This window comes from Ranitomeya variabilis, chromosome 5 (genome assembly GCF_051348905.1).
Source record: "Ranitomeya variabilis isolate aRanVar5 chromosome 5, aRanVar5.hap1, whole genome shotgun sequence".
NCBI classification, from domain to species: Eukaryota; Metazoa; Chordata; class Amphibia; order Anura; family Dendrobatidae; genus Ranitomeya; species Ranitomeya variabilis.
This window is the reverse complement of record NC_135236.1, coordinates 129,696,752-129,710,798: the sequence shown is the minus strand read 5'-3', so window position 1 is coordinate 129,710,798 and position 14,047 is coordinate 129,696,752. Positions and strand designations below refer to the sequence as shown.

Here is a 14,047-nt window from a genome sequence, read left to right as displayed (position 1 = left end):
TCACTAATAATGATTTGTTTCCTCGGGGGTGGTGATACCGTAAAATCAGTCAGGATTGGCTGATAGACAATATGGGACTCTGGACAGCAGAGAGGGGACGTTTGGGCCAGAGAGGTAGATCTGAGTATCATCAGCTATAGGTAATGTATAGAAGTGTATTCCCTGCTAAGTCTACATTCAGTATAACTGAAGATTTCAAAATAAAAGGGCATGTTTACATTTATTTTGGGAAAGCACATTACCAGGTGTTGTGAATTTGCAGAATTCTTATTGCTACATGCTTTCTCCATGTAATCATTTTGGAGAAGTCTTTGCTGTAGAACCATGTACTGTATATTCTGTATATTTTAGTATTGATAATAATTCGTCTTTCTCGTATATTTTTTCATTCTTAGGGTTCTATGTGATGTGCTGCAGAAGCTTCCAAATTTAGCTGATACTCAATGCAAGCAATCCAATGATGGAGAACAAGTCCAGAGTTCTGTCAGTAAAATCTCCATAGAATATAAATTATTGACTGGAGTAGACTTTCTGGCATAAAGTTTTCTGGCCCTGGTCTTTTATCCAATCTGATATCATCACAATGCATCTACAGCGGAGAAAAAGGCTTCAGCTCAATCGTATTTTATTTATCGTCTGTGCGATGTTCCTTTGCTCCTTGTACCAACTATCAGTAAATCAACTAATGGATTCAGAACCTCGGATAGAGACTAACCTGGAAGAACCTCGCTTTCCGAAGGATGCAAAAAGTGACATGACTATAAAAGTATCTATAAGGGAAGTATTAAACCTGACATCGCCCACCACTACCACCTCTACCTCAATTGCGCACACAGAAAATGTAACTGGAAGGACCAAAACCCGACACTGCATATTTGTCGACCCAGATCCTATAACGCCAATCAATAAACCAAAATCTACAACCACCGCTTCAACCAGCACCAGCAAACCCACAAAACACCCTTTGCCTCATGCCAAAGGAGAATATCCAGAGGACCTCTTCAACATTGAGCAGCGCAGGCAGGGTTGGGTAGCACTTCATATCTTTGGCATGATGTATGTATTTGTGGCCTTGGCCATTGTTTGCGATGAGTTTTTTGTCCCAGCTTTGGGGGTGATCACAGACAAGCTTCAGATCTCTGAAGATGTAGCTGGTGCCACATTTATGGCTGCTGGTGGATCAGCACCAGAACTTTTCACCTCCTTGATTGGCGTGTTTATTTCTCACAGCAATGTTGGCATTGGAACAATTGTGGGATCGGCAGTCTTTAATATCTTGTTTGTGATTGGTACTTGCGCCCTCTTCTCCAGGGAGATACTCAACCTTACATGGTGGCCTCTCTTCAGAGATGTCTCATTCTACGTACTTGATTTGGTCATGCTGATTATCTTCTTCCTTGATAATTTTATATCGTGGTGGGAGAGCATGCTGCTTCTCAGTGCCTATGGGTTTTATGTCTGCTTCATGAAATGTAATGTTGTGTTTGAAACATGGGTGAAGACACATCTGTCCAAAAGAAAGAGGCTGGTGAAAGTAATGGCACTGGAAGATACATCTAAGGTATGTAGATATCAATCATCGTGTTACCTGAGCAAGCTTCCTGGCATCATCTAGTATCATGCGAACTTTAAATCACAAGGAATTAGCAATAGAAGTCATATATGAACTGTGGACCTTTTTCATAAAAATAAATATGATGTTTCTGATTATTGTACATCCCCTATGATGTCTTGCATTTACCCATTAGGTTACATTCATTGTGTTGTTTTTATGATTTGCGTAGCTTACAATGACATAAGAGAGGAATAAAATCAACTGATTTATCCATATCGTCAAAAACTTGTACATAAATTCATAAGATTCTGACTTTGTTAAGACATCATGTGCTTTGCATCCTACAAGACCCCTATATGTTATGGTATTTGATAAAGATTCGCACTACCTACAGTAGGTCCGTCCATTACACAATTGGGTACTCTATGGCAGGCAGACCAAGGCAATGATATCGTCCATCGGCGGCTTTTGTCATCACTAAATGAGACATCTCGGCATTCCACCATGACTCACGTCATGACTTTTCAGCGGCCTAGTAATCAGAAGAGACTCCTAGCATGCTGATAATCCAGTGCTGGCCAACAAGTTCCACTGCTCTGGCCTGCCTGCCATGGAGTACCAAAGTAGACATCGGACCTGGGAAGTGTCAAGCTTTTTGGTCATCTCTAATGTTTGGTTGTGCTGAATTATTTCTTCTAAATACCTATAATTATATTTTTACTTGACAGGTGCTTGTCCTAGTGTCCAATAGTTATTTGAGAGTAGAAAATCTCAGTTATATGCACACTTTTGGTAATCTTGGCCATAATCACAATCACACTTCTTTTATTGCTGTCCTGCGTGGCATGTGAATTCAATGCTAGATGTGCCAAGAGGGACATAAATCAAGAAATAGTGGGTGTGATCACAATAATGACTAATCAGCACTTAAGCTCCTCCCAGATGACTATTGGAGGGCAGCACATGGTGAAAATATAACTTCACTTTCTCCTTCTTAGTAAAACTGACGATCTCCAGGGGCAAATCTTAAAAAATTATTTTCAGGCATTGTAATATAATGCGATTAGTGTAATAATGAAACCTTAGCTGACAAGTTAAATTCAGAGAGGATTTGTTACCAGGTTAAAAGTTACTAGTTTTTACTCTTATACTCTTATTTTATTCATGCCTCTCCTCTGATTATTCCATGTTTTTTTTACTCCTGCAGAGATGTGGGACTTTTTATTTAGTGATAGTTTTTATGGTCTTTCTGTGTTTTAGGCTGCTTTGCATAATTACAATTTGAGCCACACCCCTTTAGTAAAGATCATAAATGTTATTACTAAATTATAAGGCCTATATCTCTGCTACCATATGGCAGATAAAAAAAGATAAAAAATGAAATACTCAGGTGAACAGCGGGAATAAAATAACAGAAAAAACTGGACACTTTTACCCTCATGACGGGTTCTCTTGAAATACATCATAGCTGCAGTCAATGCGTATTCTACTGTGTATATCAGAGTGTTATATAGCTGGTAATGATTGATGTATTGTACTGGGAAAATGCAAATCCTGATCGCTCTGCCCTTTACCTATTTCCAAAATAAGCTCATTTATTAAGTGATTTCCACCTGACAGGTAGCTGGCCGCTAAGTTTATGATACTACATAATCTACATAATAGGCTTCTATGCCAAGAGAGTGATTGTGTGAGATGGATAGGCTGGTCTCAATGCTCGATACATGATATGTCCCAATGCCATACCCTTCATACTAATCTAGTTATGTTAATGGGGGGTCCGAAGGCAAGGTCACTTTCCTCCTAAATCCCTATCTTTCTTATGCCATAATCTAAACTATTTTCTAATATATTTTAATTAAAAATTCTGTGTCCTTCCCTAACTACACTAACTGCTATTCTATTTTTTTTATGATGTTACATTTCAGAATCCTAGTGAATGCTGGGATACTAAAATGAAGTGTGATCAGGGGGCAGAGGCTGCTGTCTCTACCACAGACTCTAACCCCTACCCAAAACAAAGCGTCATCATTGACGCTCCTTTCAGGGGATGGGCTAGTCCCTGCACAATGTGCACATTGACAGCGCACTCTCTGTTTACGGCTCACATGAGCAGCAACTAATCGACAACAGAGCAATGTCCGATACTCGGAGTGCAGGAGACCAGCGCTGCACCCACAAGTGACATCACTGTTCTCTGCATTCCATCCAGGTATTATAACACTGCTCTGTTGCCGGCTTGTTATTGCTGATCTGAGCCAGCAACACAAAGTGCGCTGCATTTGTCCATAGAGCACGGAGACTAGCCCAGCCCCAGAAAGGAGCGTCACTGATGATGTTTCATTTCAGGGAGGGGGCAGAGACTGCGGAAATGACTGCTGCCTCTGCCCCCTGATAAAGCTTCATTCAAGTTTCCCAGCATGGGCTAGGATTCTCAAACAAAGAGTCATCCACAAAGAAAGTTGGAGAAAGAAAAATAGAATAACAGATAATGTAGTTAGAGAAGAACAGGGAATTTTCAATGCAAGTATATTAGAAAATAGTTTAGATTATGGCAATAAATAGGGATTTAGAATGAAAATGGCTTTGCCTTCGGACTACCCCTTTAATTTTGACAACCAGCAACAAACAAAATGTCCAAGAATTAAAATAAAAATGGAAATAATTCCACATATTTCCACTTTACTAAAAGGCACTTAATGCAGTAGGGTTAACCTTGTTGTTGCAAATGGGTGTTAATGTCCTGACTGATGGTGATACATCATTACTTTTCATGTCTATGTACAGAAGGGCAATGGGTCACTTGCAGGGGATGAGCCAAAGCCACAAGAAGACAGCAACAGATTAAAGGTAGGTGATACAAGGAGCTTAATACAGAGTGATCTAATCCAATTTACCCTATTACCTGTGTGTAAAGTGGAATGTCATAGTTTTGCAAATAAAAAACATAGGTAATGTGCATGTTTTATATGCATACTTACTTATGACTGTCCACAAGTTAGAGTTCTGCATCAAGTGTTGTTTGATAAAACTTTAATTTTGTATATGGCATTGATGGATAAATGTCAGAAAATGTGAGAAAATGTCTTAATGATATTACCGTACTTTTTGTTGTTGAATTCTGGAAAACAAGTATGTGGTCAATAGATGACCCCAGAACCCATTATGGTAGTAATAAATAATTACATTATTTACAGACTAAACATCATATATAATAAATAATAAATAATCTTCTTTTATGTATACACGAATTAAGAGGTGTATTTATTCAACCTCTAACCCCTGGTGCAGCAATAACAAATCTCTAAGGATTAGAGCAATTGCAGGAGCTTTCCTCCCTGACTGATTTCACCTTTAATATCACCAGCCCAATCCTTCTCAAGTTTATTTGAGCCAATCATTCATCAGCTGTCCTGTGTGGCAGACACCATTCTTCCCTCACTGTCCTGTGTGGCAGACACCATTCTTCCCTCACTGTCCTGTGTGGCAGACACCATTCTTCCCTCACTGTCCTGAGTGGCAGACACCATTCTTCCCTAGCTGTCCTGTGTGGCAGACACCATTGTTCCCTAGCTGTCCTGTGTGCCAGACACCATTCTTCCCTAGCTGTCCTGTGTGGCAGACACCATTGTTCCCTAGCTGTCCTGTGTGGCAGACACCATTCTTCCCTAGCTGTCCTGTGTGGCAGACACCATTGTTCCCTAGCTGTCCTGTGTGGCAGACACCATTGTTCCCTAGCTGTCCTGTGTGGCAGACACCATTCTTCCCTAGCTGTCCTGTGTGGCAGACACCATTCTTCCCTAGCTGTCCTGTGTGGCAGACACGATTGCTCCCTGGCTGTCCTGTGTGGCAGACACCATTCTTCCCTAGCTGTCCTGTGCGGCAGACACCATTGTTCCCCAGCTGTCCTGTGCGGCAGACATTATTCTTCCATAGCTGTCCGGTGTGGCAGACACCATTCTTCCCTAGCTGTCCTGTGTGGCAGACACGATTGCTCCCTAGCTGTCCGGTGTGGTTGACACCATTGTTCCCTAGATGTCCTGTGTGGCAGACACCATTCTTCCCTCACTGTCCTGAGTGGCAGACACCATTCTTCCCTAGCTGTCCTGTGTGGCAGACACCATTGTTCCCTAGCTGTCCTGTGTGGCAGACACCATTGTTCCCTAGCTGTCCTGTGTGGCAGACACCATTCTTCCCTAGCTGTCCTGTGTGGCAGACACCATTCTTCCCTAGCTGTCCTGTGTGGCAGACACGATTGCTCCCTGGCTGTCCTGTGTGGCAGACACCATTCTTCCCTAGCTGTCCTGTGCGGCAGACACCATTGTTCCCCAGCTGTCCTGTGCGGCAGACATTATTCTTCCATAGCTGTCCGGTGTGGCAGACACCATTCTTCCCTAGCTGTCCTGTGTGGCAGACACGATTGCTCCCTAGCTGTCCGGTGTGGTTGACACCATTGTTCCCTAGATGTCCTGTGTGGCAGACACCATTCTTCCCTCACTGTCCTGAGTGGCAGACACCATTCTTCCCTAGCTGTCCTGTGTGGCAGACACCATTGTTCCCTAGCTGTCCTGTGTGGCAGACACCATTGTTCCCTAGCTGTCCTGTGTGGCATACACCATTCTTCCCTAGCTGTCCTGTGTGGCAGACACCATTCTTCCCTAGCTGTCCTGTGTGGCAGACACGATTGCTCCCTGGCTGTCCTGTGTGGCAGACACCATTCTTCCCTAGCTGTCCTGTGCGGCAGACACCATTGTTCCCCAGCTGTCCTGTGCGGCAGACATTATTCTTCCATAGCTGTCCGGTGTGGCAGACACCATTCTTCCCTAGCTGTCCTGTGTGGCAGACACGATTGCTCCCTAGCTGTCCGGTGTGGTTGACACCATTGTTCCCTAGATGTCCTGTGTGGCAGACACCATTCTTCCCTAGCTGTCCTGCGTGGCAGACAACATTGTTCCCTAGCTGTCCTGAGTGGCAGATAACATTGTTCCCTAGCTGTCCTGCGTGGCAGATAACATTGTTCCCTAGCTGTCCTGCGTGGCAGACACCATTCTTCCCTAGCTGTCCTGCGTGGCAGATACCATTCTTCCCTAGCTGTCCTGTGTGGCAGACACCATTCTTCCCTCGCTGTCCTGAGTGGCAGACAACATTGTTTCCTAGCTGTCCGGTGTGGCTTACACCATTCTTCCCTAGCTGTCCTGCGTGGCAGATACCATTCTTCCCTAGCTGTCCTGTGTGGCAGACACCATTCTTCCCTAGCTGTCTGTGTGGCAGACACCATTCTTCCCTAGCTGTCCTGCGTGGCAGATACCATTCTTCCCTAGTTGTCCTGTGTGGCAGACACCATTGTTCCCTAGCTGTCCTGTGTGGCAGATACCATTCTTCCCTAGCTGTCTGTGTGGCAGACACCATTCTTCCCTAGCTGTCCTGCGTGGCAGATACCATTCTTCCCTAGCTGTCCTGTGTGGCAGACACCATTGTTCCCTAGCTGTCCTGTGTGGCAGACACCATTCTTCCCTAGCTGTCCTGTGTGGCAGACACCATTGTTCCCTAGCTGTCCTGTGTGGTAGACACTATTCGTCCCTAGCTGTTCTGTGTGGCAGACACCATTCTTCCCTAGCTGTCCTGTGTGGCAGACACCATTCTTCCATAGCTGTCCTGTGTGGCAGATAACATTCTTCCATAGCTGTCCAGTGTGGCAGACACGATTGCTCCCTAGCTGTCCTGTGTGGCAGACACCATTATTCCCTAGCTGTCCGGTGTGGCAGACACGAATGCTCCCTAGCTGTCCTGTGTGGCAGACACCATTGTTCCCTAGCTGTCCTGTGTGGCAGACACCATTCTTCCCTCGCTGTCCTGAGTGGCAGACAACATTGTTCCCTAGCTGTCCTGTGTGGCAGATACCATTCTTCCCTAGCTGTCCTGCGTGGCAGACACCATTCTTTCCTAGCTGTCCTGTGTGGCAGACACCATTGTTCCCTAGCTGTCCGGTGTGGTTGACACCACTGTTCCCTAGATGTCCTGTGTGGCAGACACCATTCTTCCCTCGCTGTCCTGAGTGGCAGACAACATTGTTCCCTAGCTGTCCTGTGTGGCAGATACCATTCTTCCCTAGCTGTCCTGTGTGGCAGACACCATTCTTCCCTAGCTGTCCTGTGTGGCAGACACCATTGTTCCCTAGCTGTCCTGTGTGGCAGACATCATTCTTCACTAGCTGTCCTGTGTGGCAGGCACCATTGTTCCCTAGCTGTCCTGTGTGGCAGACATCATTCTTCACTAGCTGTCCTGTGTGGCAGGCACCATTGTTCCCTAGCTGTCCTGTGTGGCAGACACCATTCTTCACTAGCTGTCCTGTGTGGCAGACCCCATTGTTCCCTAGCTGTCCTGTGTGGCAGACACCATTCTTCCATCGCTGTCCTGTGTGGCAGACCCCATTGTTCCCTAGCTGTGCTGTGTGGCAGACACCATTGTTCCCTAGCTGTCCTGTGTGGCAGACACCATTGTTCCCTAGCTGTCCTGTGTGGCAGACACCATTGTTCCCTCGCTGTGCTGTGTGGCAGACACCATTGTTCCCTAGCTGTCCTGTGTGGCAGACACCATTGTTCCCTAGCTGTCCTGTGTGGCAGACACCATTGTTCCCTAGCTGTCCTGTGTGGCAGACACCATTGTTCCCTAGCTGTCCTGTGTGGCAGACACCATTGTTCCCTAGCTGTCCTGTGTGGCAGACACCATTCTTCACTAGCTGTCCTGTGGGGGCAGACACCATTCTTCCCTAGATGTCCTGTGTGGCAGACACCATTCTTCCCTAGATGTCCTGTGTGGCAGACACCATTGTTCCCTAGCTGTCCTGTGTGGCAGACACCATTGTTCCCTAGCTGTCCTGTGGGGCAGACACCATTGTTCCCTAGCTGTCCTGTGTGGCAGACACCATTGTTCCCTAGCTGTCCTGTGTGGCAGACACCATTGTTCCCTAGCTGTCCTGTGGGGCAGACACCATTCTTCCCTAGATGTCATGTGTGGCAGACACCATTGTTCCCTAGCTGTCCTGTGTGGCAGACACCATTCTTCCCTAGCTGTCCTGTGGGGCAGACACCATTCTTCCCTAGATGTCCTGCGTGGCAGACACCATTCTTCCCTCGCTGTCCTGAGTGGCAGACAACATTGTTCCCTAGCTGTCCGGTATGGCTGGCACCATTCTTCCCTAGCTGTCCTGTGTGGCAGACACCATTCTTCCCTAGCTGTCCTGTGTGGCAGACACCATTCTTCCCTCGCTGTCCTGAGTGGCAGACAACATTGTTCCCTAGCTGTCCGGTGTGGCTTACACCATTCTTCCCTAGATGTCCTGTGTGGCAGACACCATTGTTCCCTAGCTGTCCTGTGTGGCAGACACCATTATTCCTTAGCTGTCCTGTGTGGCAGACACCATTGTTCCCTAGCTGTCCTGTGTGGCAGACATCATTCTTCCCTAGCTGTCCTGTGTGGCAGACACCATTCTTCCCTAGCTGTCCTGTGTGGCAGACACCATTCTTCCCTCGCTGTCCTGAGTGGCAGACAACATTGTTCCCTAGCTGTCCAGTGTGGCTTACACCATTGTTCCCTAGCTGTCCTGTGTGGCAGACAACATTGTTCCCTAGCTGTCCTGTGTGGCAGACACCATTGTTCCCTAGATGTCCTGTGTGGCAGACACCATTGTTCCCTAGCTGTCCTGTGTGGCAGACACCATTCTTCCCTAGCTGTCCTGTGTGGCAGACACCATTCTTCCCTAGCTGTCCTGTGTGGCGGACACCATTGTTCCCTAGCTGTCCTGTGGGGCAGACACCATTGTTCCCTAGCTGTCCTGTGTGGCAGACACCATTGTTCCCTAGCTGTCCTGTGGGGCAGACACCATTCTTCCCTAGATGTCCTGTGTGGCAGACACCATTGTTCCCTAGCTGTCCTGTGTGGCAGACACCATTGTTCCCTAGCTGTCCTGTGGGGCAGACACCATTCTTCCCTAGATGTCCTGTGTGGCAGACACCATTGTTCCCTCGCTGTCCTGTGTGGCAGACACCATTGTTCCCTAGCTGTCCTGTGGGGCAGACACCATTCTTCCCTAGATGTCCTGTGTGGCAAACACCATTTTTCCCTAGCTGTCCGGTATGGCTGGCACCATTCTTCCCTAGCTGTCCTGTGTGGCAGACACCATTGTTCCCTAGCTGTCCTGTGTGGCAGACACCATTCTTCCCTTGCTGTCCTGTGTGGCAGACACCATTGTTCCCTAGCTGTCCTGTGTGGCAGACACCATTCTTCCCTAGCTGTCCTGTGGGGCAGACACCATTCTTCCCTCGCTGTCCTGTGTGGCAGACATCATTCTTCCCTAGCTGTCCTGTGTGGCAGACACCATTCTTCCCTAGCTGTTCTGTGTGGCAGACACCATTCTTCCCTCGCTGTCCTGAGTGTCAGACAACATTGTTCCCTAGCTGTCCTGTGTGGCTTACACCATTCTTCCCTAGATGTCCTGTGTGGCAGACACCATTCTTCCCTAGCTGTCCTGTGTGGCAGACACCATTGTTCCTTAGCTGTCCTGTGTGGCAGACACCATTCGTCCCTAGCTGTCCTGTGTGGCAGACACCATTGTTCCCTAGCTGTCCTGTGTGGCAGACACCATTCGTCCCTAGCTGTCCTGTGTGGCAGACCACTCATTCCTATGCATAGAGCTGTGGAGACCCTCCTCTCCAGCTTTTCTATTTGCCTATTTAATTTCCAGCTGTCAATGTGAAAGAGGACTACTCTCTAGCTGTAGTAGCCCTTCCTACCAGCTCTTCTATGTCGCAGAAGTCATTCACTAGATCTTCACCTGTGAGGGCAATACTCGCCATCTCTTCAATGTGCCAGACCACTTATTCCCAGGTCTGTAAGTGTTGGAGCTGTCCTTCTCAGTGCTCCCATGTAACAGACACCATATTTTTCTAGCTGTTTTTAGTGCCAGATTACTCATTCCCTTCATCTACAACACCAGAGGCTCTCTTCTTCGGCTCTTCTACTTGCTCAGCCAATTATTTCACAGCTTTCAAGCTTTGGAGATACTATTTATCTTCTACTGTATGTCTCTTTGTGTGTTTTCTAGCTGTAAGGCCTCCTCACCAGTTCCTTGATGTACCAAATCATATATTTACCAGGTCCATTACTGTTGGAGCTCTTCTGTGTGCCAGACCACCAATTTTCCAGCTATGAGAGCTCTTATCATCAACCATACTAAGTGTCAGATCACTCTTTCGACGCATCTCTAGATGGGAAGTCTCTACTGTTCACACTGTATTAATGCAGTGTAATTTGGGGTTCTGTCTGAATTCCAAGAAAATGAGATTTAAGCATAACCCCAATGTTGCTATAAAGTACAGTGACACAAATGGACGCTGTTCATGCTTTTTACGATGGTGTATGCCTTTTTAGTTGGGCACAGGAATGTTTTCTACATTTCTGTCCCTGTCTAAAGAAACTGACACTGTTGGAAAACAAAAGCACAGAGTCCATTTACACTCCGTTTGTGTTATTGCACTCTATAGCTCTGTCAAGGGTTCTGTTAAAATTCTATAGTGTGAACCCAACATTGTCTTCCCCGGCTATCCAATTGTCTCCTAGCCATCAGATCCCTCCTTCCCCAGTTCTCCTCATCTGCTCTCTTCACAACATCCCTACCACAAACTTTTTGTAACTTTTTTAAAATGAAGGGAAATGAAGTTGGGTATCTATTGCTGGTTTCTGACCCATTCTCTGATACCAGGGTTGCCAACTTTTTTCCCTTGTCCATAGAAAAAAAATCAGGTGTCCGGGAATTCTTTAAAGTTGAAGAAACGTACAGTATACAGATTATTTTGACTGTAATTATCATAATTATCATTTTAGGGTTTATAGTGAATGCAGCTGATGTCTTCATATCCGAATTATGGGCTGTAAATATTGATCACTGGCAATCATAATGATATATTATGGCTTTCCAATGTGTCCCTGTATATAGAGCATATATAGTCTGACTTCCTGCAACCAGCATCACAGAAAATAATTAGTTTTCCGGACCAACTTGTTAAATATACAGTTTTATAAGGGAATGGATAGGTAACAGCTGCCTATGACTGGATTGCTCCTTTACTATAAATATAAGACATAATATATAATAATACTTGTTCCTCTTCTGTCCAGCTGAAGCCTTACCTTACCAGAGGCGGGAGTTCGGCCTCTCTACATAACAGCACCATTCGTAGCACCATATTTCAACTTATGATCCATACCCTGGACCCCCTGGGGGAAGGTAAGACAACTCTCAATGAACATTATGAGTGATAGATCTGATGGACTCACTATAAGGATTATCGTGACATGACACTACTGGTCATTGAGCTTCAATCAAATCATGACTTTTTGTTTCCTGTGATTGTAAGTTTTGGTCTTGTGTGAATGTGATTCCACCAACGCTAAGTTATTTCGACTGAGTATCATAAACCATAGTCATTTTCTCAATCTGCTTTGCTTATAGTTTTGCTTTTTTTCCCTGCTGATCTTCCTTTACCCTGGTTTCATCCCCTGCATTTACATATTGGATACAGTTTCTGTTCAAAAACTTGGGAGCTTTCTTCCAAGTGGGCATATTTTGTGTGACATATTATGCACACATTTAATTTCTGCGTTTTCTGCCCTTTGGCAGTCTCAGGAGCGGAGTCTGCACCATACCCAGCAGATATTTGCTGTGTTTTTCAGTTAACAACTGCAGTGAGTGGAGCCGAGCTTTGCTTTATTCTTTTAATTACTTAGATGTCACTGTCAGTCTCTGACATTGGCATTTAAAGTGTGCAAATTGGTGTTGAGGGGTATAGTTCCATACACCCATTTGTCTCCCTGCAATGCAATCACGTGTTGCCAGGGCCGGTTTTAGACAAAGTGGGGCCCTAGGCAAAAATTTAAAGTGGGGGCCCCAAATGATAACATTGCACTGTGGCCCCCATATTTAGGGGCCTTATATCGGCCAACAGGTCTGCCACTATTAGCTGTACGCAGGGGCATTGCTAGGGTCAGAAAAAATTGGGGGCCCAAGACAAAGAGTTGCCCCCAACCCCCTCTTAATTTTTTTTTAACTCTTCAGATAAAACAGTGCTAACTCTCTGAGAACAGATAATGTAGTAGATGTCACCTGCAGTCCTATGTAACACCACAGATAGACAGCGTTTCAGACTAAGACTATGTTCACATGCAGCATTTTTTTCAGTAGCCAAAACCTTTTCTATTAGCAGTAAAAATGTTGCGTTCAAAACATCTGTTTTTCAGCTTGTTTTGTGGTGTTCTTCACACTTTTTTCAGCTTTTTTTTTGGAGTGAGGATGTTTGGTCAGTATTTCAAATCGGCATACGTAAGCCAAAACCAGGAGGGTGAGAAATACAGAAGTGGTGATGTGTTTCTCAGGCTATGTGAACACGTTGGGGATTTTGCTGTGGATCTGCAGCAGTTTTCCATGCGTTGTACAGTACCATGTAAACGTATGGAAAACAAAATCTGCAGTACACATGCTGCGGAAAATACCGTTCGGAAACACTGCGTTGTATTTTCTGCAGCATGTCAATTCTTTGTGCGGATTCCGCAGCATTTTACACCTGCTCCATAATAGGAATCCGCAGGTGTAAAAACGCTGTTGAAAACCGCACAAAAACCGCGGTAATTCCACGATAAATCTGTGGTAAATCTGCAGGTAAAACTGAGGGGACTTAAAAAGCGCTACAGTTCTGAAATCCAGTCAGAAAACAAACAAGCGCCTGCAGGAGATTTCGGAAATCTCCTATGTTTTGCTGGCACTTTGAAAAGCAGCTTTTCGCCATGTTCATATGCAGAATTTTTGCAGCTCTTTCTTCTGCAAATAAGAAGTTTACAGCATTTTACAGCACAAGCAAAAACTCCTGCACACCCTTTTATTTTCTGCTGACTGAATTTCACAACTGCAGCCTTTTTTAAATCTGCAGCATGTCACTTCTTTCAGCAATTTTTTTCACCCGTAGAAAGCATTGAAAAAGTTTAAAAAATGCTGCAAATGTTGCAACACTGTTTTTCGCTGCGTGAATAACACTAACTTTATTAAACATGTACTGTAGACAAAATGCATACTATAAAAAACAAACAGTAAAAGCTCTAAGGGTGTGTGCACACAGTCAGTAAACGCTGCAGGTCGGCTGCTGTGTACTTGTGCAGCGTCCAACCCGCAGCAGCCAGATGTTACAGTATAGTGGATGGGATTTCAAGAAATTCCATCTCTACTATGCGTGCACTGACACCCGCACCTCACCTGCGGAGACGGACATGGGGCGCGTCTGTCCAGGCTGCAGCATCTCAATTTATATGGCGTAGACGCGAGTCTCCACAAGAGAAATCTCACCCCTGCAATGTATAGGACGCAGGGATTCCGCACAGATCAATGAACACACGCGGAATCATCTGTTCTCAAAAGATGGCAGCACTTTGGATGCAGCACATGTC

General features: G+C 45.5%; 1 protein-coding gene across 4 annotated transcripts in view; it reads left to right on the top strand.

Annotated features, from left to right (window-relative positions):
* Nucleotides 1–400: 400 nt before the first annotated feature.
* SLC24A1 (solute carrier family 24 member 1) overlaps nt 401–14,047 on the top strand; it is a 77,126-nt gene continuing 63,479 nt past the window's right edge. For 2 of the 4 annotated variants that reach the window (XM_077263294.1, XM_077263292.1), the window contains exons 1-3: nt 401–1,561; nt 4,343–4,405; nt 11,732–11,840. In XM_077263294.1, coding sequence (XP_077119409.1) covers nt 584–1,561; nt 4,343–4,405; nt 11,732–11,840 — 1,150 coding nt within the window. In that variant the 5' untranslated portion in view covers nt 401–583. The remainder of the gene's footprint in view (nt 1,562–4,342; nt 4,406–11,731; nt 11,841–14,047) is intronic. The other 2 variants (XM_077263295.1, XM_077263293.1) reach the window with 1 other exon arrangement.